Source organism: Pelophylax lessonae, assembly GCF_965119305.1.
Source record: "Pelophylax lessonae genome assembly, chromosome: 3".
In the NCBI taxonomy this organism is placed as follows: Eukaryota; Metazoa; Chordata; class Amphibia; order Anura; family Ranidae; genus Pelophylax; species Pelophylax lessonae.
Window position 1 is genome coordinate 378437873 of NC_138770.1, and position 23591 is coordinate 378461463.

The following is a 23591-nucleotide window of genomic DNA, read 5'->3' on the forward strand; positions in this document are numbered from 1 at the left end:
TAGGTAAAGCGGTGTCCCTCAATGAACAATAGAAAAACAGGAGTTTTAAAAGAGAAGTATGGCAACCCTTATGTGGATGCAGCATCTGTCCCTCACTGGCTCTAACACTGAGAACCAAAAGATTAAACACAGCCAATTGCTCAGTTCTCATAGTTCCATGAGCAGAGAGCTGGTGACTGTCAGTCAGCAGCTCTCTGTCCATATGGTTGTGATCCTGCCTGGGCCCCGTTTGTGGGACGTTAGCTTCAGCCCGCTGTCTGATGAAAATGGGTCACAGGAGTGCAGAATGAACTGCACTCCTGTGATCCATAGGAGAACAGCAGCCAAATGAGCTTTGGATGTACTTCTCCTTTAATGTAATAACCTTGCCTAGCTAGTAATCAGGTAGCTCTCAGTACACAGCTAGCACAGCCTACTTCAGTGAGTCCTCAAAAACAGGGTAACACCTCAACGTCAGTGATTAACTCATTAAGCATAATAAAAAAATCCTAAGAAAATTACTTAATAAAAGAGTAGACATCCCAGCACACTCATGGAATGGGTATATTGCAATACTGGTGGTATTTCATTTTTTCTTTAAACATATTTTACTGGAAGATGAAACAAAAAGCACTAAACTTAGAGTTGTTTGGGCTTTTCAGACACAGCAGAACAAAGAAAAGCACCCTAGTTTTTAAAAAACTACTTCCCCCATCTATAATCTTTGCTCGCTAAACAGTCATCTTATACAGTAGGTCCTAGTGTGAATGGTAGGCATTCAGGCTATTGAATTGCACGATTTCCTAATTTACTGAAATGAACTGCTTTTTTGGCTTACAGTGATCTTAGAATTCAACATTACTTTAAATATGCTGGTATAAGTTTCAATGGGTTTTCACTATATGACCCTGCCTCAACTGTATTTAACCATTGTTCTGAATTGAAAGAAGATCTAGGTGGTGGTAGAGTTCACAAGCTGTTGGGAAGATGGGTACATTTCTTAAAAGTCAGTCCTCTGAAAGATAACGCCACTATACCTTTCATGGATTTCATAATTCATATTTATTAAAAACATTCAAACATTATTCAGAACATGTAAACACTAGGCCCTCTAGATCATCTCTCTAGGACTTCAGGCTGCAAAATATAGCCTGGTCATAGACCCAAGCAGTAACAAATGTTTCCGGTTTTAAAGTGACCACTAAGTTACCGTAATTATGATAGCCACAAAATTGGGCACTAGGATGACCAAGGTTGTATCCAAACAAAAAGCATAGCAACAATACTGCATCATTGTTTGGAAAAAAGTTACGTACCTGAGTCTGGAAACTGCTGTCTGTAGAAAATGGAGGACCGCACTCAGTTCTGACTCTCGACATGCTGGAAGTAACATGCCAAAGCCATCATTCAGTAGTTTTTCTTCAGAGAGCAGCAATAAACTGCTTGTTTCGAAAACTTCTTGGACACCATCTACATAAGTGGAGAGCAGTGACCAGTGTGTATGCTTCTGACCGTAGTTTCCCTTAGACACCAAGAACTCCTTTGCAGTTTCACGGAAACTATTTGAGAGTTTTTCGGCTAGAACACTAATATCCATATTTTTTTCCACATAAATAAGAATAAACGCAAAGTGTCCTCTCCACACAAGGGTTTTCTGAGAAGAACTGAGCATTCTAGGTATTAGAAAATTTAAAAGATCCAAGACTCTGCTAGTAACATCTTCAGTCTCTGCCAAACAGGCCAGTAAGAGAAACAGGGTGAAGAAGTTCTGCAAACCAACCTCTTGGAGCTCCTGCATCTTCTTCTGGTGAAATTTGGAATAGATTCTGTAAGTGGAAATGTAATTATCATTAGCATAATTAAATAGGTAATCCGTAAAGGAAAAGGTCCATAGTCTTACAGCATTAGCAAAAAACTTGTCTCACACATTAAAGGTAAAGTTACAGGTGGGATGCCAGGGGGTGTCCCCTATCACCTAAGGGCACCAGTCAATAACTCTGGGTCTATGAATACTCAGCCTGTGTCCTGTATTGTACAATTAGTTTATTTCATTATACGAATTGTAATAAAATATCTTAACAGATTTAATACATGGTTAACACTGTTTAATACAGTGTATGGGAGACAAATACAGGAATATGTTAAATACAAAAAGGTGCAGTCTACAAATGCCTACAAGATGTATGCTGGATTCCACTTTGCAAATGGGAACGGGGGGGTCCAGATAAGGCTGCAGCTTCAATATGGACTAATGCTGTAACATGCATCTATTCTCTGTGATGCGTCCAGAAACAAACCCTTTGCTGAGCACCAACATGTACTGAGGTATTTAATTGACAGTGGACCCGAGCACTAAAAGGCAAAGTCCACCTATTACATCAGGTCTTCTCCCCCAACAGGTTATAAATCCCTGTGTAAAAGCTGTAAACAAAAACCAGTGGAGCAAAAAAAAAAAAAAAAAAAAAAGTTCCCACTGTTTTTTTTTCTTCCTTCACACCTTGACGTGTTTGTTACCCCAACATTTCATGAAAACTGACCACACTAAGCAGGAGAACACTCCATGGCCAGTTCTCTAGCTATGCTGGGAACTCAGCCTGCTCTCCTCCAATGGGCAGACTTGTAAAGACACACACCCCCTGCACAGCCTTTCACTGGGAAGATCAGTGTGTCGTTGCTTCTCCTCCCCCAGCTCTAATGCAGCTGAGAACAGAAGGAATGTGATACTTCTAAAAACATTAAAAAAAAAAAAAAGGGGGGGGGCATTTTAAACTGAATGAGTTGTTTTACAAGATGATTGTTTACAATCACTTTAATGCAGTGAGTTGTAAAGGAGAAACACTGGCTTTTGGTGCAAGGTCCACTTTAATGTAAAGCTTGCCTGGTATGCTTATATCAGGAGCAAATAAACATTCACTCGGGGGAAGCCAGATATCCATGTGTATTTGAAAAAAAAAAAGCTACCAACTGTATCTAAAAATATTTACTGTATGTAGTATAGCATTCTAAAATCAGTTAAATGGTTAATTCCAAGGACAAATGCATTGTTTTCACAAGCGTTCAAAATCCAACAAATGTATTAATCCAACTAAAATACTAGCATATTGAAACCTAATTTAAGATCAAAGAATTGCAAATAAATGAACAATAAGCGTCTCAAAACTGTCTTAAGCTATAAAAGATAGCAAAACAATTCAGTGGTCTAGCAAACTTTACAAGGCACATTAGCAGAATATCAGAGTGTGGTAGTAAACCGGGCACTTGAAATAGGTTTAGACCATACAAACCTTCCCTTAATTTGCTTCCATGGATGTATCCCACTGCTTTGTTTAGCTTTTTTCATCAGGCATGCTATGATCCGTAGGAAAATGAGGTAGCTGTTATCAGACTTGTAGAGGTCAGGACTGTGTTCATCAGCACAGCAGCTTTTCACTATTTCCAGCATTGAAAAGGGGGTTTTACTGACACTCGCCAGAGATTTTAATCCAAGCCAGGAGATATTAAAAAGACTGTTCTAAAGGAGAAAAAAAAATGAACAAAGCGTGTTAGATTTGCTGAGCGGATGAAAAGCTCTTTCTTTAGATAAAAAAAAAAAAGACCCCATTTTATTCTTGTAGGCCTATTCATAACTGGGCATTGTGGCAACACACACTAAAACACATGGCAATGCACAATGCAACACACCACAACACATAAAAAAAAAAAAATGTACTTTATTTCATCCAGTAGCAATCCATTGTAATGCTTTGGTCATGGTCACCTTTACAAAACCTACATTAAACAAGTTGCCTGTGAACACTGACGCACCACAACTACAAAGACATGCTGGTAGGTTAATTGGCTCTTGTCTAAATTAGCCCTAGAATGTGTATGTCTGAATGTGAGTTAGGGACCTTAGATTGCAAGCTCCATGAGAGTAGGGACTGATGTGAACGTACAATATATATGCAAAGCGCTGCGTAAATTGATTGAGCTATAGAAGTTGATTGTGCTATACAAGTACCTGAAAAACAACTGCATTAGGTGTGCATTAAAATTAGTGGGTCCTCGCTTTATGCTGTTTAGGTAACTCAGCAATGGAATATTCTGCTGAACTTCACAGGCTTTCCGCCCGGTGGACTCCGTTTTGCTCAGCGGGGATCGATCCGCTGATCACCGCTGAACAGGCGGATGACGGGTCCGTCTCCGTTTACTTTGTAGAGACAGACCTGTCAGATCCCTGCTCTCCTCTATGGGAGATCAGATGAAAATTGACCGCCTGTCCATTTTCATCTGATCCTATCCAATCCTCCAGACAGATGGAAAATAGGGTTTCCATCCATCTGGATTTCACGGACAGGATCGGATCGGATAGCAGTGGGTGTCAGCAGCCATGTCACCGCTGACATCCGCTGCTCCATAGGTGTGCATGGAGCATCTGATAAGGTCCACCTGGCGCCTGAGGAAACTGATCGGAAAGCCTGTGTGAAAGGGGCCTTAGTTTGGTTCATCTGACTCAACATTCCAAAGCAAGCATTTGTTGTTGCTTCTGGAGCAGAATTATTAGGCATTTTTCATTATACTGTTTTTAATCACTTCATCTTTAGTACCCCCTTCATGACCAGGTCATTTTTTTAAGATACAACACTGTTACTTTAATGACTTATGGACCGCCCGCCGCAGGATCACTTATATGGGCGGCGGGAGAGGTGCCCCTCCCTCCGCTTTCCAGAGGTCCGGAATGACGTCATGTCGCTTCCTCCCAATGGCCTTAAAGGGCCCATTTTTGTTTTCATGCTGAAAAAAAAAAAAATACTTTTTTTTTTTTTTTTAAGTGTAGATGTGAGATTTTTTTTTTTTTTTTTTTTTTTTTTTTTTTTACTCCAGATCTCACAATAAAAAGGAGGACCTGTCCCTGCTTATTTCTATTACAAGGGATGTTTACATTTCTTGTAATAGTGATCACATTTTTTTTTTAAAGGGACAGTGTAAAAATAAAACATAAAATATAAAAGGTAAAGTAAATAAGGAAAAAAAAAAAAAATTTAAAGCACCCCGTCCCTCTGAGCTCGCGCGCAGAAAGGAACGCATACGCAAGTTGCGCCCACATATGTAAATGGTGTTCAAACCACACGTAAGGTATGGCCGCGATCGTTCGAGCGAGAGCAATAATTCTAGCCCTAGACCTCCTCTAACTCTGAACTAGTAACGTGCAGAAATTTTTAAAGCGTCGCCTATGGAGATTTTTTTAAGTACCAATGCTTGTCGCCATTCTACGAGCGTGCGCAATTTTAAAGCATGACATGTTGAGTATCTATTTATTTGGTATAACATCTTTCACATTATAGAAAAAAATTGAGCTAACTTTACAGGTTTTTTTTTTTTTTTTTTTTAATACGACTGCTGCACAAATATGATACGAGAAAGTATTGCAACAATCTCCATTTTATTCTCTAGGGTCTGTTTGGGGGTTCCAAGTAGTTTTCTAGCAAAAAAAATTGATTTTTGTCTTAAAATTATTTTCTCTGATGTTCATTGACAGACACCGCGCCAAATCTTCTTGACTCTTGGGTTTATGCTTCCCCCCCCTACAGGAGTAGGATACTGGCGGAAAAAAGTTTGACTATGCATATAGGGCAGTCCCAGGGGGTATACTCCCACTTCCTGCAATAGATCTTCAGTTTTGTAACAAGCAGTATCCGAAGAACATATAACCTAACTCAACTCAATAGATGGGCGGGTGCTGTGTCACTCAATGATCAGAGAAAAGGATTTTACGGGAAGACAAAAATCCAGTTTTCTCTTTCATTCATTGACGGACACAGCTCCACATCTTCTTGACCCTTGGGACATCCCAAAGCAGTGTCAACATGAGGGGTAGGAAGAACACAGGAATAAACACACTTCTCAAAGGCTAAACGTAGTCAACCAGGAACTGGAGCTCACCTGACAAAAAAATACACCCTGAAATGAGAACTAGTCCTCTCTAACAGTGGCCTGCAAAACCTTGCAGCCAAAGGCAGCATCCACAGATGCCATCACATCCACCCTATAAAATTTTGTGAAAGTGTGCACGGACAACCAGGTGGCCACCTTGCAAACCTGCACCACTGACGCCTAATGACGGAAGGCCCAAGAGGCACTAAGAGCCCTTGTAGAATGTGCCTTAACAGGGAAAGGAGGATCCTGACCCTTAATGGAATAGGCCTGCACCACCGTGTGTCTGATCCATCTGGAAATGGTCGAAGCAGACGCGGCCAGCCCCTAACGGGGGCCATCCATAAGGACAAATAGGGAATTCAATTTCCAGAACTAAGAACTATTCAGTCGCCGCCAGGTACATCCTGAACGTCTGAACCGCATCCAAAGAATGTAAGGCAATCTCTTTAGGATGCTTAAGCTTAGGACACAAGGAAGGCAACACAATGTCTTTATTTAAATGGAAACCAGAGATGACTGGCAGGGATGAAGCGCCACTTTGTCTCTGTGAACCACCAATTAAGGTGAACGACAAGACACCCTGTGCGCAAAAGTAATAGCCACCAATGCTACCTTCTGCTACAAAGTAAGCAGAGGAAGCTCATGAAAATTTTTAAAAGGCAGTTTCTGAAGAACCGACAGCACCAAATTAAGGTCCCACGGAGGTAACGGAGACCTCACTGGGTGAGCCAGGAAGCGGACCGAGGTAGTCCACCTGCCAAATTTCCACTACTGGAATATGCACAGCAAAGATGGTTGGAACAAAGAGTTTTGTCCACCTTAGAATGTTGGCTACTTCCCGGGCTGCCAGAGCACTTTTGGTGCCCCCTTGATGATTGACATATACCACGGCCATGGCATTGTCTGATTAAATCCTTACCGGGCGCCCCTGCAGACGATCAGTCCATTGGGTCAGGCAAAACCCCTGAGCACAATCCATGCCAAAGACACCTACCCACCCAGACAGGCTGGCATCCGTAGTGACCACCGTCCAATATAGGGGGAGAAAGGATTTTCTCTGTCGAAGCGCAGGAGAGCGGAGCCACCAGATCAGGGATCCCCCTCGTACCCCGGCTCAACAGAATCAGATTGTCTAGAGGCTGTGGATTCTTGTTCCATTTGGCAAAAATCTCCATTTGTAGAGATCTGGTATGGAACGGAGCAAACAAAACCACCTCTAAAAAGGTGGAGACCCTCAGGCCCACCACTTGCACGCAAGTCCTGAGAGATGGCCGCCGGTTGGACAACAGGAGCCGAACCGCATCCTGCAACTTCTAGAGTTTCTCCTCCGGAAGGAGGAGTCCATGGTCAGGCCCAGGTAGTCCAGTTTGGTGAACGGGACCAGCGCAGATTTTTAGAAATTCAGTTTCCACCCAAACGCTTGCAAAATTTGCACCAAAATGTCCAGATTCTCTTGTAAAGCATTCAGAGACTCTATTCCAGGTACCCCAGTACCACAGTCACCTTCTGCCATAGCAGTGGCAACACTAGGGCCAAAACTTTTGTGAACACCCGAGGAGACGAGGTGAGACCAAAGGGTAACACCACAAATTGGTAGTGCTCCTCGTCCATGGCAAAGCAAAGGAAACGCTGATCCCCGACATATATTGGGATATAAAGGTAAGAGTCCTTGATGTCGATAGAGGAATGGACTCCATCCGAAATTTCTGAAGCAGTTCAAGGCCTTGAGGTCCAGGATTTGGAGGACCTTGCCTTCCTTCCTGGGAACAGTAAAAAGGTTTGAATAAAACCCCTGAAAGCTTTCCGATTCTGAAACCAGTACTATGACCTCTTGTGAGAGCAGATCCTGTAGCGTCCCAAGAAGACCTCGTAGGCGATCTGGGGACAAGCGCAGGTTGGAAGGGAAGAACCTTGCCGGAGGCAAGGACTGAAACTCAATCTTGTAACTGGACCGAATCAACTCGTGGACCCATTTGTTTTGAATCAAGGAGGTCTACGGATCCAGAAAAAAGCAAAGACACCCCCCCCCCCCACCCCAGATATGGGTGAGGGTGCCCCTTCATGCAGAAGTGGGCTTGTCTGTGGTCCCGGAGGCACCCGCTCTCTGCATACCAGGCCAGGGCATCTTGGAACCCCCTGCAGGGTTACGGGCGGATTTTGACCCCTGGTCCTTAGATCCCCAGGGACAAAACGAAAGCTTATGGGACGAGAAGAAAGGGCCACGTTTGCGACGAGACTCTTTGCTCCTGGTAGCCTGCGGAAGCAGAGTACTCTTACCCGCTGTAAGACCGTTAATGATCTCCTCCATGGATGCTCCGAACAGGCGGTCTCCTACAAAGGGGAGATCAGTCAGTACCTTCTTGGAAGCCTGGTCTGCAGACCAGCATTTCTGCCATATCATGAGGCAAAGGGTCACGGCTGTCATGGACACCCTGCAAGCTGAGGGGGCCGCATCCAGGGAGGCATCACAGATATACTGCAACTTCTGGACCAACTGGTCTGCCAACTTCGCCAGGTCAGGAGGAGGCTGTCCCCTTCTAAATCCTGGCGCAGAAGCTTAGCCCATTCCGTTAAGGTCTGGAAAACCAAAGTTATGGCAAATACTGGCCGCAGAATGGAACCGGCCATGGTAAAAAAAAAGGTATTGAACCAGAAATTCAGCTCTCTTGTCAAAAGGGTCCGCAAAGGACGGAGAGTCCTCCACTGGGAGAAGGGTGGCTTTATTCTACCTGGAAACCTGAGAGTCCCCCACCAGTGGTACTGTCCGTTTCTTTAACATGGACTGTTCAAAAGGATACCTTCTAGGGAAAAGCTTAGGTACCCCGACAGTGCGTTTTGGGGAACCCTACTGATGCACGACAAAGCTGTTGAAATAGGCAGGAAAGGGGAATACCTTTGCTGCCTTTGAGGCTCTGCGGGTACCAAAGTGCAGCTGGGCAGCCATAGCTGTGTCCTCCAATCTTAAGGTTTCCCACACGGATGCATTAAAAGTGTATCCACTAGCGCCTTTTCATGTGCGGCTGTTTATCCTTAGCACCCACAGGGTACCACCATGTCCTACTCAGGAACAGAGACAGAGTGCCAGGCTGCATGCCGTGCAGTGATCAGAGAGAAAGGAAAAGTTCAGGAACACTAGAGGCCCACCGCCGAGTCACTGCTCCATAGGCTTCATAGCAATGAGAAACTACAAGAAAATGGCCACCGGACTATACAAACATGGCAGCCGATAGAGGGAAACAGCCATCCACCCCAAAATGGAGGTTGCACACGGTCCCCACGCGGCACCTGGAACCCTCAGAGGACCCCCAAGGTACATTTGGACAGCAAGGGGGACCCCTTGCGTTTTGAGCAGCGCAGGGAGGGGGTGGAAGCTAGGTGTGGTTGAACGGGGGGTAGTCTGCAGGAACCTGATGGTGAGTGGGAGCGTTATGTGGGAAGGAAGGGCCCTTGGGAGTCCGACCCACCCAGGGAGGGGCCCACGTCCATCTTGAAAAACCACCAGAAGGGAGGGGGGGGACACTACTCACCATACCTCTTGGGACCGAGCGGGCACCCTCATTGACGAAGTCCCGTTGGACGTAACGCGTACGGGAGGAGGAGCCTACTGACGTCACCGGTTGCCATCTCGTGGAGCGGACCGAGCGTTGAGCTGTCCACACACTACCCACTGCCTGTTCTTACAATCGTCTTGTAACTGCAACCTATTTATTAAACATTCAAGTTATATTACGCACTATGGTCCGCTCCAGGCAGACTACAGCACCATCTTGGAATAGGGTGCTGCGTGCCAGAGGCACCTCAGGTCGTGGCCAGGGCTATTCGTCCTCACGAGGCGTTTACTCGCTGGCCAGCCCCCGTCAAGTGGGGCTATGTCGCAGGAGACCTGGCGCAGAGCTGAGGTTGGGTCACGCTCGCTGGCCAGACTGGGAAGACCGTAAGGATCTAGAATATTCAGTCCGTCGCCCAGTCTAGGAAGGGGAAAGCAATAGTGGGGGTATGTTATAGGCCCCCCAAACAAAGCGAGGAGGTAGAGCTGGAATCTTTCACAGTTAGGCATAGCAGATAAGCAGGGACAAGTCATCGTAATGGGGGCTTCAATTATCCCCGACATTGACTGGGAAGAGGGGACAGCTCACTCAGTAAAGGCCCGTTATTTCATTTACAGGACAACTACATGTCACAGATGGTAGATTCTCCTAATAGAAAAAAGGCATTGCTAGATCTATTAATTACCAATGATTCGGGTCTAATCTCAGATGTTGAAGCACGGGACAACTTGGGCTCTAGTGATCACAGGATGATTACATTTAAAGTAAATTATTGGGACAACAAGACACGAGGGGAATTATAAGGACTCTAAACTTCAGAAAGGAAAACTTTATTAAAATGTGCGCAATAATGGATGAATGAATCTAACAAGAAATGTAAAAACGTAATCAGGACGGCTAAAAATTACTTCAAGAAACACAGATGAGTAAAAAACCCTAAGAAATTCTTGAAATACATTAATAGGAAAAAAAAAAAAAAAAAAAATTTAGGTCAGAGCACGTTGCACACATAATGATCAATGATGGGAGGATGGTTACAGAGGACACAGAAAGGGTTACTGTGCTAAATACTTTCTTCTCCTCGGTTTTTACACAGGAAAAGGAGGGGGTAAACTGACCAGGACTGTCTGGTTAGCACAACATCACAAGACTTGCAGCAGTGGCTATCGGAGGGTGAAATCAAGGAAATACTTGATAACATTAACACTAATAAATCACCAGGAACAAGCACCAAGCGATCCTATCCAGAGAAGGAGGGGACCCCACCAGACTCACCACCCACATAAACAAGCACCTGCAGCCACCAGGATAATGCACTACAAATGCGGTGATCAGGAAGTAAAATCATCCAGGAGTTAGCACCAGGGGATGAGGAGAGGCTCCTACCATCATAATCGACACCAACAGGGCTCCACTGTCATGGCTGCCGCTATTTTCAATGGCAAACCACAACAAAATGGCAGGCGGACTACACAAAACATGGCCGCCGCATATAGGAATACACAGGCTACAAAAAAATGGTGGCACCACTAGGCATACAGGGACCCAGGAGGGAGACCAGGCCTCAGGTACAGATCCAAGCAGGCTGGGGGGCCCTAGTAGGAGCCCCCCACCAGGTAGAAGCCCTCCTCCCCGCACAGACGATCATCCGGTCACCGGCGGCGCACATAGCTTGTAAGCGCCCTTTCCCCACCCCAGGAACAGTGGCCAGACCACCCAAACAGCCCCAGCCTATATAGAGGGGAGGGGGGTGGGGGGCAGGTGAGGGACTCTGCAATGGGGGGGTGCCTGCAGGAAAGGAGGGGAACCCGGGGGTCCGACCGTTTCAAGGAGGGGCCTACGTCCACCCCAAAACCCTCCAGGGGGAGAGGGGCAACAGTTACTCACCATATTAGGAACCAGATGGGCACCGCTCCAGACAGAACCCCTCTCCATCAAAATGGGGGGCTGTCGGCCAGGAGCAACGCTGCGACCCGGCCGAGACCTTGTAGTATGAAACCGTGCGATGCATGTAACTCGCAGGCGAGCCCCCCGTTCAGTGGGGCTATGTCGCAACAGATCTAGCGCGGATATGGGGTCTGCGCATGCTCACTGGCCAGACTGGGGTGACCAATGGATCTAGATTATACAGCCCATCGCCCAGTCTGGCAGTGGATTGTAGATCTCAGAGCAAAAATCCAGGAGAAAAAAATTATATCTAAAAAGAAAAAAAATTGCCAGAACTAGCGATTCCAGCAAGGAAATAGGTCCCTACTCTTGACTAGGCAGAAAAAAAAACTGTTTGGCTATAGCAGAGAGAGGGAGTATACCCCCCTGGGACTGCCCATGGGTGTATCCAGAATTATTTTCTGCCTAGTGTCCTACTCCTGTAGGGGGCAGTGTAACCCAATGGTTATGAATACCAGGAGCTGTATCCGTCAATGAACGAAAGAGAAATGTGCATTTTTTTCCCTAGACAAACACCTAAAGGATTAAAAGGCAAAAAAACACTTAAAAGGCAAAAGCTAACTAACGCTTAAACCTGCTCTGTGCCACATCCTAAACCTAATCTATCTAACCCTGTAAAGCAAAAAATCACTGTACTTACCTATTCTGCAGCCGAGCCGGTCCGGTCCCACACTGAGCTGTCAGCAGCGGCTTCAATGTGGAGGTGGGTGCAGATGAGGCACTTGACAACGGAAGCCCCATAGTAAGTCTATGAGTCACGTAAGTTCCCATTCATTTCACAGCCGTTATCAGTCCTCTCCTGCACAAAGCTTCCATTGCTGGAGACTGGATCTGTGCAGAAAAGGTAAGTGCAGTGATTTTTGCTTTACAGGGTTAGATAGATTAGGTTTAGAATGTGGCACAGAGCAGGTTAAGCATTAGTTAGGTATTGCCTGGACTTATCCTTTAAAAAAAAGCAAAATCATATCACAAAATATCAGTTTTTTTTTTTTTTTTTTTTTAATTAAGCAGACAAAAAAGTTTCAGATTTGTCATATTCTAATCAGCCCGCCTAACATGTTAACACAAAAAGATGAAGAGGTGAAGGCTCAAAGTTTCTCACCTCGTTAGGTTTTCTGTACAATGCATTGTTACTCACCAAGTTTTTACTGTAATAGTCCCATAAAATAGTCGCTACAGTAAGGTTTGCTTCCCAAAGGTGACACAATGACAAGCAGCACTGCAGATACATTCGAAGCTGGTCCTCTAGGATTCCAGTCTAATGAAAACATAATAGCATAAATATCTATTTGAACTGTGTAGCATACAATCTAAAGATGATATGCGCGCGCGCAGACACACACACACACACACACACTAAACTGATTATCTTGGCATCCATTGAGGGACACAGGAAGTACTATACTGTCGAAGTATACTGCTGGCTGTAAGTCATCTCAGGATAACCCCTTCTGCTGTCAGGGATTCTAGTAATTGGTCAGGTAATGGAAAAAGACAGACTCTTCTAAAACAAACCCATGAAAAAGACTTAAGAGGATGATTAATACGAGTCAGAAATAGTAACTGTGACCAGTGGCCTAGCCTTTAAAGCCATGGGAAGGTCAGAAAACCATTCTGCATGGGAAGGCGCAGGAGTGCACTTAGACCTTATGTTGTAAGCACCATCAAAGAACTGGGTAAATTTGGTTGCAGTAGAGGCCCCTAGGGATAATGCAGGAGATTCAGCTTTAAACTACAGAGTTAAGCAGCACTCCGATAAGGTAGATTCTGTGACACAGAACAAAATTCCACATTGCATACATCAGTGCCTTCAGAAGACACAACGTAACCTTCGCTTAAGCTGTGAGGGGAGTGCAAGCTGGGATCACTTGTTACTGTGGGACCAACCCTTGGTATCTATGTTATGCTCAAGGTACGAGACAAGATCTCCCTAATCTCAGATAGCCAATGAGGAGCAGATGGTCATAGGTCACCAAAATCACTGTGGAATAGACCAGAGATTAGAGCTCCATGTGACTGCTTGCAAAGCAGGATGATGCTTCCTAGACGATAAATGGTAGGAAGAGAGTGAGATGCTCCACCCAGCGGATGACGTTAGTGATCAGTTCCCCAGTATTAAGTCCTTTCATGAAAAGAATGGTAGAAAGTGGGGAAATCAAATGCACCCAGCAGTGCAAATAAAGTCGCTCCTGATGCGCAGTATGAGCACAAGCTAACTGCTTGTGTTTAGGAGAGCGTACAGTAGCTGTAAAAGGAGATTTTTTTTTTTTTTTTTTTTTTTTAAGACACATACACCTTGGTGTGCAGTAGAACCTCTAGTCTGGGGGAAGTGCTTTAGAAGCCTCCTATTTAAATGCCAAAAAGCAGGACAGACTACCTAGAGGCGAAACACTTAAGATACTATTGGAGGAGGAATATTAAGCAAAACAATAAAGGGGAAGTGGCGAAAAGATGGAAGAGGGGAAGGCACATGAGACAGGAAGAACAGGCATAAGCTATGTTCACTGTGGCACTATGCAACTTTTTGTGGGTCTTTTTGGACCCTAGCAAAGCCCCTCTGTGCATTTCAGGTAAGTGATAAAGTACTGAAGCCACTGTTCAGCAACAGACTGCCTATTTCCCTTAGCAGAAGGTTCCTTCAAGATTCAAGAAAAGTTTTGACTTACCGGTAAATTCCTTATCGGAGCACAGAATAAGAAACACTGGACTGGTATACATAGACCACGGATTATATGCTACTACCTTCAGGCAACTAGACACTGCCAAAAACTTGTGCTGGGGCTGCCCCTGGAGTGTATTCCTTATAACCCCACTCATTATGTGAGGCTTCAGTGTTAAATAAAAAAAAAAAAAAAAAAAATGTGAATATGCTTACTCAGCGCCAGTTTGTTTTAAAGCAATAAGACGTGAACAAGACATGGGGAGTACAGTATCCTGTACTGTGCTGTAAGCTAAGGAATTTACAGGTAACCACCTGGTAGAACTTGGAAAACATGTGAAGAGAGGACCAGGTGGCATACTTGCAAAGCCCAGGGGAAACTAGCAGCTCTGGTGGAAAGGGCTCTCATCATGAAGGGAGTAACCTTTTCCTTAGGGGGTAGACCCTGGAAATTAGTTGTCTAATCCACCTGGCAAAGGACCAATGGAGCAAGAGGAAGAAGGACTAGCAAAACTGGGTGTAGCTTTCAGGTAAACCCCAACAACCCTGACAACATCCAAACAATGTAGTAATGCATTTTCCTGGTCATGTTTTGGGGCAGGACAGAGGGAAGAAAGGACCATGCCTTAATTAAGGTGGAAAGTGGAGACGACCTTTGGTGAAAAGGAAGGTTTTGGTCTCAAAACCACCTTGTCCAAGTGAAAAAGAAAAGGCTCTTTACCAAGAGTGAGCTGACATGATGGGAACCTTAAAAATAAGATAGTCTAAAGGAATGTGTCTACTCATTTCAAAAGGATGGGGAGAGTCTCTGAAGGGCAGAGAGCATGAGCTTGTAATCCAAAAGGTGACACAGGAGACTGAATTGGCAGACCAATATGAGCAACTCCCTGCAGAAAAGTCCTGATATGGGGTTGCAAACCAAGGGGTTTCTAGAAGAGGAAGGAGAACACAGAAATCTGTACCTTGAGGGTAATTAGGGCTAGGCGCTCGTAAAAAACAGACTGAAGAAAAGCCATAATGCAAGTGTTGGAGTAATCTCTAGGGTTAAGCCTTCTGTCCTCGCACAATGAAAAGAAGGGCTTTCGTTGGGCTTTTGCAGGTACATTTTCTAGGAGTTTGGGCTGAGCAAATTGGGTATGAGAGAGTCAGATACCCCTATCCTCTAGGACTTGGGTTTCAACAGCCATGCCCTTAAGGCTAGAGACTGAAGCAGGATGGAACAAGGAAGCCTGGGTAAGAAAGTCTGATCTGTTTGGAAGAGTCCAAGGCTCATCCACCACAAGCCTGAGAACGTTTGTGTACCACATTCTTCTGAGCAACTATGGTGCAATAATAATCACTGGGACCCTTTTCTCCTCTATCTTGTGCAGCAGTTGAGGGAAGATCATTGGAGGGAGCGTAAAAAACAGTTTTATTGAGCCCAAGGGAATCGCCCGCATTTAGGCCCCTTTCACACACTACGTCTGTCGGACGGAGTCAATTTTTCTCAGCGGGGGATCGATCCGCAGATCCCCCGCTGAGCAGGAGGATGACAGCTGTGTCTCAGCGCTTTGTGCAGAGACACAGCTGTCAGTTCCCCATGCATTTCTATGGGGGAAATCGGATGGGAAAGGACCGTCGGTCCGTTCTCATCCGATCCCAGCTGATCCGATCGTCGGATGGAAAATAGGGTTTCCATCAGTCCAGATTTTGACGGATCGGATGTCAGCCGACATGTCTCCGCTGACATCTGATTCCCCATAGGGATGCATGGGGGGACCATTCAGATCCACCAAAAAAACGGACAGGCGGATCTGAACGGTTCGCCTGTGTGAAGGAGCCCTTACTGTGAAGACTAGAGGATTCCTGGTCTTGGCTACAAATTTGTTCAGCTTGATGTTGAACCTGGAAAGAGCTCTCGGTGGAGAGACCACTCCCCCTGACCTAGGTGTGGATGATGGCTCAGAAAATATTCCTGCTAATTGTTCACTGCTGAAATGTGAATAGCTGAAAGAGAGCTGGGATGTGAGTTTCTGCCTATGAAGAGCAATCAGCTCCTTTTGCACGGTTGTTCTGCCACACTACGAATCCCAGCAACAAGAATTTACTGATTCCTGCAGCTGGGACTGACAGCTTTGTGCAGATAGCTGGGGCTGCAGAGCCTGTACACTGCAATAAAAGACTGTCTGTGACTGCAGTTATTCTTTACAGTGTGCACCGCCAGCAATCTCCTGCGGCGATTGCGGCTGTGCGAATAACACTCGATGAATAACACCAACTCCTCTGCCCTCTAAAATAAATAGAGTGCTTTGACCTGCATATAGTGTTGCCTAAAGCCAGAAACCAGATTCCATATACAGGGAAATCCTGTCTTACATTATCTACGACAATAGGCCAATTAAGGACCAGTCTTCGCCCATCACAGGGTTTGAAAACTATAGAAATAGACCATGGCCCTGGACCTTTAAAGCACCTTGCAGCCAAGTGCACTTTGTGCCAAGGTGAGCGCCTAACGCAGGATCCAGGGCCCGATGCAAACCCAACAAGCTGGCTTTACGCAGTGGGGTCGGAGTAAGGCCCCAAGTTATACACTAAAGGTTAACGAATTTGAAAACTGGCAGGTAGTGCAAGGCACAGGCATTAAGGGAGCAGGGCTGAAGCAGATTCTGACTTTTTTTATGCACTCTAGAATAGGGAAAGTCATTCAATTGATTTATATTTGCAGGCTTTTTTTCCCCCACTGTTTTCACCTGGTGATCTAGCCAGAAACAGACCTCCTGTATTGGAATGCCCCCACTCTGTATGAAGGAGCACAACAAACAGCAGCATTGTCAGCCTGGGGTGGGGGGAGGGGATTGTTAGATATACTAGCATATTTAGATACCTTAAACTGAAGCCAAGCTTCATCCAACACTTTATAAATAGCTACAGCAATTTTTTTTTCCTTTTGTGATAAGGTGGATAAAGCTGATTATAAGCACATCTTGTTGGTAGTTGGTAGTAAATAGTTGGTCTCATCCCTATAACTGAATACATCTGGAGAAAGCCTAAAAAGAAAAACGAATGTAGCCATCACATCTAACCACTGATAAGCTGCATTATAATAAATGTTTGTCTATGGGCTTAATACCGCTTTAACTCTCAAAAAACATACAAGTGCAATAATGACTGAGAATCTTACCTGAACATTTGTTGATCTTTTTAGAAGCTCTTCTACAAATTTCCAATTTGAAGAGATGTCAATCTGCTACAAAAAAAAAAAAATGGATAAAAATATAAAAAAAAGTTAACTGGAGATACAATTCAATAGTTCTACAATGAGAAAAACAGGATTTTGCTACTCACTGTAAAATATTCACTGATGGACAGCTCTTCTAATCTTGACCATAGGGTTTATAGCGCCACTTACAGGAGTAGGACGCTAGGCAGAAAAGAACATAGGACTGCCTATGGGCAGTCCTAGCTGGTATAACCCCCCCCCCCCCCTCAGCTATGAGCAAGCCAGTTAGTCACAAAGCAGTGTAAAGACAAAAAAAAAAGGTTTTGAGTTTCTCTAGAGGAATGGGTGCTGTGTGCTTCGTTAATGTTAATGTACTCAGAGAAAGGGATGTTATGGCAAGTAACAAAAATCCAGTTTTCTCTTATATTCATTTAGGGACACAGCTCTTCTATTCTTTACTATAGGGACACCCCAAAGCAGTGCCTCAATAAGGGGTGGGCAAATCAAAACACAGGTGCAACCCAACATGTCAACCACACACCCTAATGCCCCCCCCCCCCCCCCATAAAACAGCAGCCTGTAAAACTTTGCGGTCAACACAAGCATCCAATGCAACACATCAACTATGTAAACTTGTGTGAAGATGTGCACAGGAAACCAGGTTGTTGCCTTGCAAACCAGAGGTATAGACACCAGATGTCAGAAAGCCCAGGAGGCACCATCGCCCAGGTAGAATGTGCTGCAATGAGGAAGGGAGGAGCCCAACCCCTAAGAGCATATGCTAGAACACAGACTGACGATCTATTGAGAAACTGTGGCAGCGGAGGCCGCAAGGCCTTTCCCTGAACCGTTCGGGAGCACAAACATAAAATCCGACTCTGGATAGGGGCCGGAGCTAACAAGTATACACCAACCTGCCGGACCACACCCAAGGAGTGCTGCGCAACCTCCTTAGGTAAGCATAGGCAAAGGACATGGGGAAGGCAGGACAATAGCCTCATTCAAATGAAAATCCGACATCCCTTTGAAAGGAAGGAGGGACACGGACAGAGAACCACTATATCCCTGTGTAGGACCAAAAAATGAGACTAGAAATGTAACTTGTAATGATTGTAGGCAGAGGATAGTCTGAATTTTCCCAAGGAGAGGCTCTTGGAGGACTGAAAGAATAAAGTTCAGCCCACGGTGTCAACAGGAAACATACAGGCGGTGCCACATGGAGAACCCCTTGAATGAATACGAATCAAGAAGTCCTTGGCCAAGGGTTGTTGAGGGGGGAAAAAAAAAAAAATCGCCAGAGAAAAAACCTGGCCCTTAATGATACCCTAAACAAACTTTCATTCAACGCCCCCGTAGGAGAAAGGCCAGAACCTGAGTCACAGAGAAGGAGAACTTAAGACCCGCGCTAGGCAACAGAAGCTTTCCAGGAGGTCGACTTGCGTGCCTTCAACATAGTAGGGATTACCAAACCTGACAACCCAGTCTCTCAGAAACTGGCTACAAATAGCCATGCCATGAAAACTGAACAGTAAAAACATGGCAGGAGATCCTCCTGAAAAGGGCCAGCCACCAGGGAGCAACCACATCCAGCCATCCAGATCCCCCTCCAAGATCCCTCAGCAAAGGCACTGACGGATCTGATCAGGTGCAGGGTCCACTTCCCTGATCTAGCTTCTGATGACAGAGGTTAGCTGCATGAAAATTCTTAACACATGGATTGTACATGGAGTGAGCCATTAAGTTCTTCCACCGAAGTATGTGGGAGGCCTCCAGCGCTGCTGTTCCACTCAACGTGTTGCCCTGTTGACTGACATAGGTCACCTGGACTGTTTTGTGCAACTAGGTCCTGGCCAGGCGTTCTTGGAGAGGTTCGGTCCCAGGATCCAGACACAGGATCAGATGTCTGCAGCTTAGATCAGAAAGTCAGCAACATGATATAACGAGATGGAACGAGGAAACCATGTTCGGTAAAAATTATGGCTGAGACCGTACATCCACCTTCCTAACACAAAATAGCAGCCCATTCTGAAACTCTGCGAGCCATAGTAATGGCAAGTACTGCCAAGGCCAAAGTCTGACCCTTGATTGTACTCTAGGCCAGTCCCTGATCAACTCCAGATTGGAGAAAAGCCAGAATGCAATCCACTACATAATTGTAAGGCTGAAATTCCTTAGCCTCACACCGAGCACAATTAGATTTTAGAAGTTCTGTGGTAAATCTTCCTTGAAGTTGCCTTCCCAGCCTTCAGGAGGGTAGTAATGACTAAATCAGACAATGCCCTGTCTCTCAAGACTCAGGATTCAAGGGCCATACAGTGAAAGCCAGCACCTGTGAAGAAGGATGGAAGATTGGACCTTGCAACAGAAGGTCAGCTCGATCTAGAAGGATCCAAGGGTTTTCTTAAAACCCCTCTGGGTGAGGAGATCACTCTCCCAGACACAGTTGTCGACCGATGAGAAAACCCCCCTTACAAATTTTCCGTGACTGGAATGTAGACGAAGAACAATACAGGAACATGGAGTTCTAGACAGGATGAGATTAATTTTCTTCTGAGCAGCCCGACTTCTGGTGCTTTGTTGATTTATCTACACCACAGCAGTGGCGTTGTTCGACTGGACCCTTACAGGAAGGCAAGGAGAATTACCCTCAATTCCACATTGTTGATGTCCAACAACCTCTACTTCAGTGACCAGGTTTCCTGCACCAGGCTGGCATCGGTGATTAGGACCCTGCAGGATAAAAATGTGAACAATTTTCCCATCGCCAACATGGAAATCCACTAGTCCAGAAACAAGCTTGTGCTGGGGTTTAAAGACCAAAGCATAGAACAGGTAGATGCAGTTGTCCGATTCCTCCAAGACATCAGTTTGAGGGCCTGGAATAAAACTGGGCAAAGGGCACTGCCTCAAAATGGAGGCTACCAGCTTTTGCAGAACCCTCATGCAAAAGCAAATCAAAAAATTTGTAAGAGTCTTGAGCAAGTCTACCTGAGCCCTTAGAGCAAGACATTTATGCAGAGGGAGAATCACTCTCACCTGGACAGTATCCTTGTTCAGGCCTACATATTTCAAAGCTCTGGGTTGGTGCCAAGGCCAACTTCTGTACATTAATAACTAGGGATCGACCGATATCGTTTTTTCGTTGCCAATACAGATATTTTGGCCATTGCATATGGGTATCGGCTGATATGGGCCGATATTTTGTACATTTAAAGTTTTAAAAAATAAAAGACAATTTTTGACACAAATCTGGTGCTGAACATGTGGGGTAGGTCTTTTAGCTGTAATGTGTGGTCTTACCTTCCCTCCCTGTCAGGAATCCCGTGTGAACCTAGTTTAGTGTCATTAAAATCCTAGAATACACTTTATTAGTGTTTTATATAATGTCCAGTGTGTGTTTTTGAAATAGAATAGTGGGAAAAATTAAAAATTATATCGCTGCTTCTCACTAATTTCCCACTCTGCTGTTTTCTCCTCTCATAGCTGTCAGAGGAGGATCTCAGCCCCTCCCCTCTGCAGTGTACACAGAAGCACCTGGTATTAGCGTACAATAGTTTGAAATACCTTCTTACATCTCCCGCTCTGCTGTCCTTCTCTCCTCCCCCACTGACAGCTGGGGGTCACGGAAGGGCCAATCGGTAATGTAATGCAGGTATTTCACACTATTCGATTACAAAAACACACACTGGACATTATATAAAAAACAAATAAAGTGGATGCTAGATGCTAGGATTTTACATACGCTGATATTACATACAGTAATATCGGTAACCTCCGGGGCCGATTCTGATATATCGGGGAAAGTGCATATCAGCCCTCGATATATCGGCCTTGCTGATAATCGGTCGATCCCTATTCATAACCCATTCAAACCTCTCCAGAGTGTGCAATGTTTGAGACACATTCGTCTCCAGCAGAGAATCAGATTGCTCTCTCCAAAGAAAGTCAGAAAAGTATCCTGGCAGGTTTGCAGGAGCCCCAGAAAAAGGGCCAGAAACTTTGTGAACACTCAAGAGCTGTCGACAGGCCAAAATAGCAGGGTCACAAACTGATGGTTCTCAATTGCAAACAACGGTAACATTTGGTGAGGTTGATCGATCAGAAGCATTTTGATATCCACTGATGCCATGAAATCTCCCTATTAGAAGGAGGCCACCGATTATTTTCAGAACTTCTAAACTTGTAGAAATTTGTTGAATATACTGGGATTCAAGAGGAGACAAAAACCGCCAACAAGTTTTGGAACTGTGAAAAGGTCTGAATAGAAATCATGAAACCTTTGGTCCTTTGGAACCGGAATTTCTCCCTGAGATAGAAGATTTAAAACTTTCAAAAAAGTTAATCTTTTTTTGTGGACTCAAGGAACCAATTGAAAACATAAAGATGCAGGAGGGTGAAAGCTCACAAAATCCAGCTTGTAGGCACAGGCCTTTATATTGCAGACCCACTTGTTCACAATCTCCCCCTGCCAAACCTGCAAACATTTTCGCACCAAAGCATATGGGGGCACACCTTCATAGTGAAGAGGACTTGTTCCTTGGCAAAGCAGGCTTTGGAGTTTGTGGTTTCTTATGGAACTGGGGTTTGGGCTTGAGGTCCATAGCCCAAGATTGGTGAGAGGAATGCTTTTTTTTAAAGTAAAAGGAATAGCAGGTTTTTTTAACCGTAGGTTTAGCTTTCTTTTAATTAGTAACAGAATACCTCTTGCCCACACAATCACCTTCTGGGTATAATCATCCAAAGCAGAACCAAAAACAAGCATTCCTTTTGAAAAGGTAAATGTTAAACGTTTCCTGCAGAGTAGTTCCACCAGAAGATTCTGCCCCTCCATGGAAAACACCAAGATATAAAAATTGCTGCATGGAGTCCTTTAAGATGTTCACTGAAGCTAAGAGAATGTGTAAAAGCCTCAGGGTTTCTGCTCGATTCAGTATCTCCACAAGTAAAATCCCTCTCCCCCATTATGCACAGAGCCCAGACCTTAGACATATGCCAAAAGCTGCAACTATCGATTGTAAAGCTGCTCCCACCATCTAGGCCTTGAATAAAGCCTCCAGACATTTGTCCTGAGGCATCCATACAAACTGGATCATCTACTGGGCATGCGTTTCTTGTTGACACCAGAGACTGCCAGGTCCACTGAAGACTGAAAGGAGGAAGGAGGGGGGGGGGGGTTATGTGACCATCACCGAAGACACTATCAAAAAGCTGAAGCCTTGCCCAACAGGTAGGGGTTTTTTCCTAGGATTACCATCCAATTTAAATGGGAGAAAGGACTTTTCCCAACTCCCAGCACCAGACTAGATTCTTCAGTGGAGATTTACTAAAACTGGTGCACTCATAAGCCGATTGGCTACCATGCACAGCTGCACCAGATTCTAACTGCAGCTCGTTCAATTAAGCTTTGACAATAAATCCTGGTAGCCGATTGGTTCATATGCAGAGCTGCACAAGATTTTGAACACTCCAGTTTTAGCACATCTCTCCAACTATGTCCGAGAATGTCTGGCCTCCATCAACAGGCACATGTGTCAATCCAGAGAAGACATCTACTTGTCCCCCGTGACCAGGAGATTATGTTGTAATGGCCTGGAGTGCTTCTGAACATATACGATTATCTCAAAATGTGGCCACCATGAGACCCAGGATTCTCACACAAAATGTCACCGAGTGTTCATACCTGAGCTCTCAGTGACAGGAGCTTTATGGGAGGAATGTAACACCAAAGCTAGTACTGTATCCAGTACCTAGGTACTACAGAAGGGGAGTTGGGAGTCAAAGCAGATTTTGAGAATTTATCCAAAAGCCTGCAGCAGCTGAGCTGTTCAGTGAATGTTGCAGGACAGAACCCAGGCAGATCTCGCTCTTAACAGTAGGTCATCAAGGTACCTCAAAAACCCTGAAAAGCAGCCACAAATTGAACATGCTGCTGCCTAGGCCAAAGCATAGAAAACGTTGATGGGGAGGATAAATGGGCACATGCAAGTAGGCCTCTTGGCAGCTGTCCAGAAAAGCCAGGAAGTCCCCTTGTTTATAGAGAGGCAATGACTGACTTCCATATCTAAGTATTTATTAAAGACCTTGAAGTTCAAAACAGGATGCATGTCACCGCTGGGTTTTGGGACCGCAAAGAGGTTAGAGTAAAAACACCTGCACCTCTCTATCTGGAAGGGGCACAATGATTCCTAAAGAATGGAGATGTTAAAGGGCAACTTGAAGAGCCTGTACTCTCTCCTGAAAGGAGAGCAGATTGAAAGTCATGGAGTGAAAAGGGAGAAAGAATTTCAACTCCAGTCTGTAACCTTGGGAACACAACAAACTGAACCCAAAGGTTAGGAATATA

At 44.9% G+C, this 23591-nt stretch overlaps 1 protein-coding gene across 1 annotated transcript in view; it reads right to left on the minus strand.

Moving 5' to 3' along the window:
- Window positions 1–23591, minus strand: part of MMS22L (MMS22 like, DNA repair protein) — a 239496-nt gene that overhangs the window by 140781 nt on the left and 75124 nt on the right. The window contains exons 10-13 of the mRNA XM_082251696.1: window positions 17210–17275; window positions 12529–12648; window positions 3264–3490; window positions 1296–1805 (exon numbers count right to left, since the gene is read on the minus strand). Coding sequence (XP_082107822.1) covers window positions 1296–1805; window positions 3264–3490; window positions 12529–12648; window positions 17210–17275 — 923 coding nt within the window. The remainder of the gene's footprint in view (window positions 1–1295; window positions 1806–3263; window positions 3491–12528; window positions 12649–17209; window positions 17276–23591) is intronic.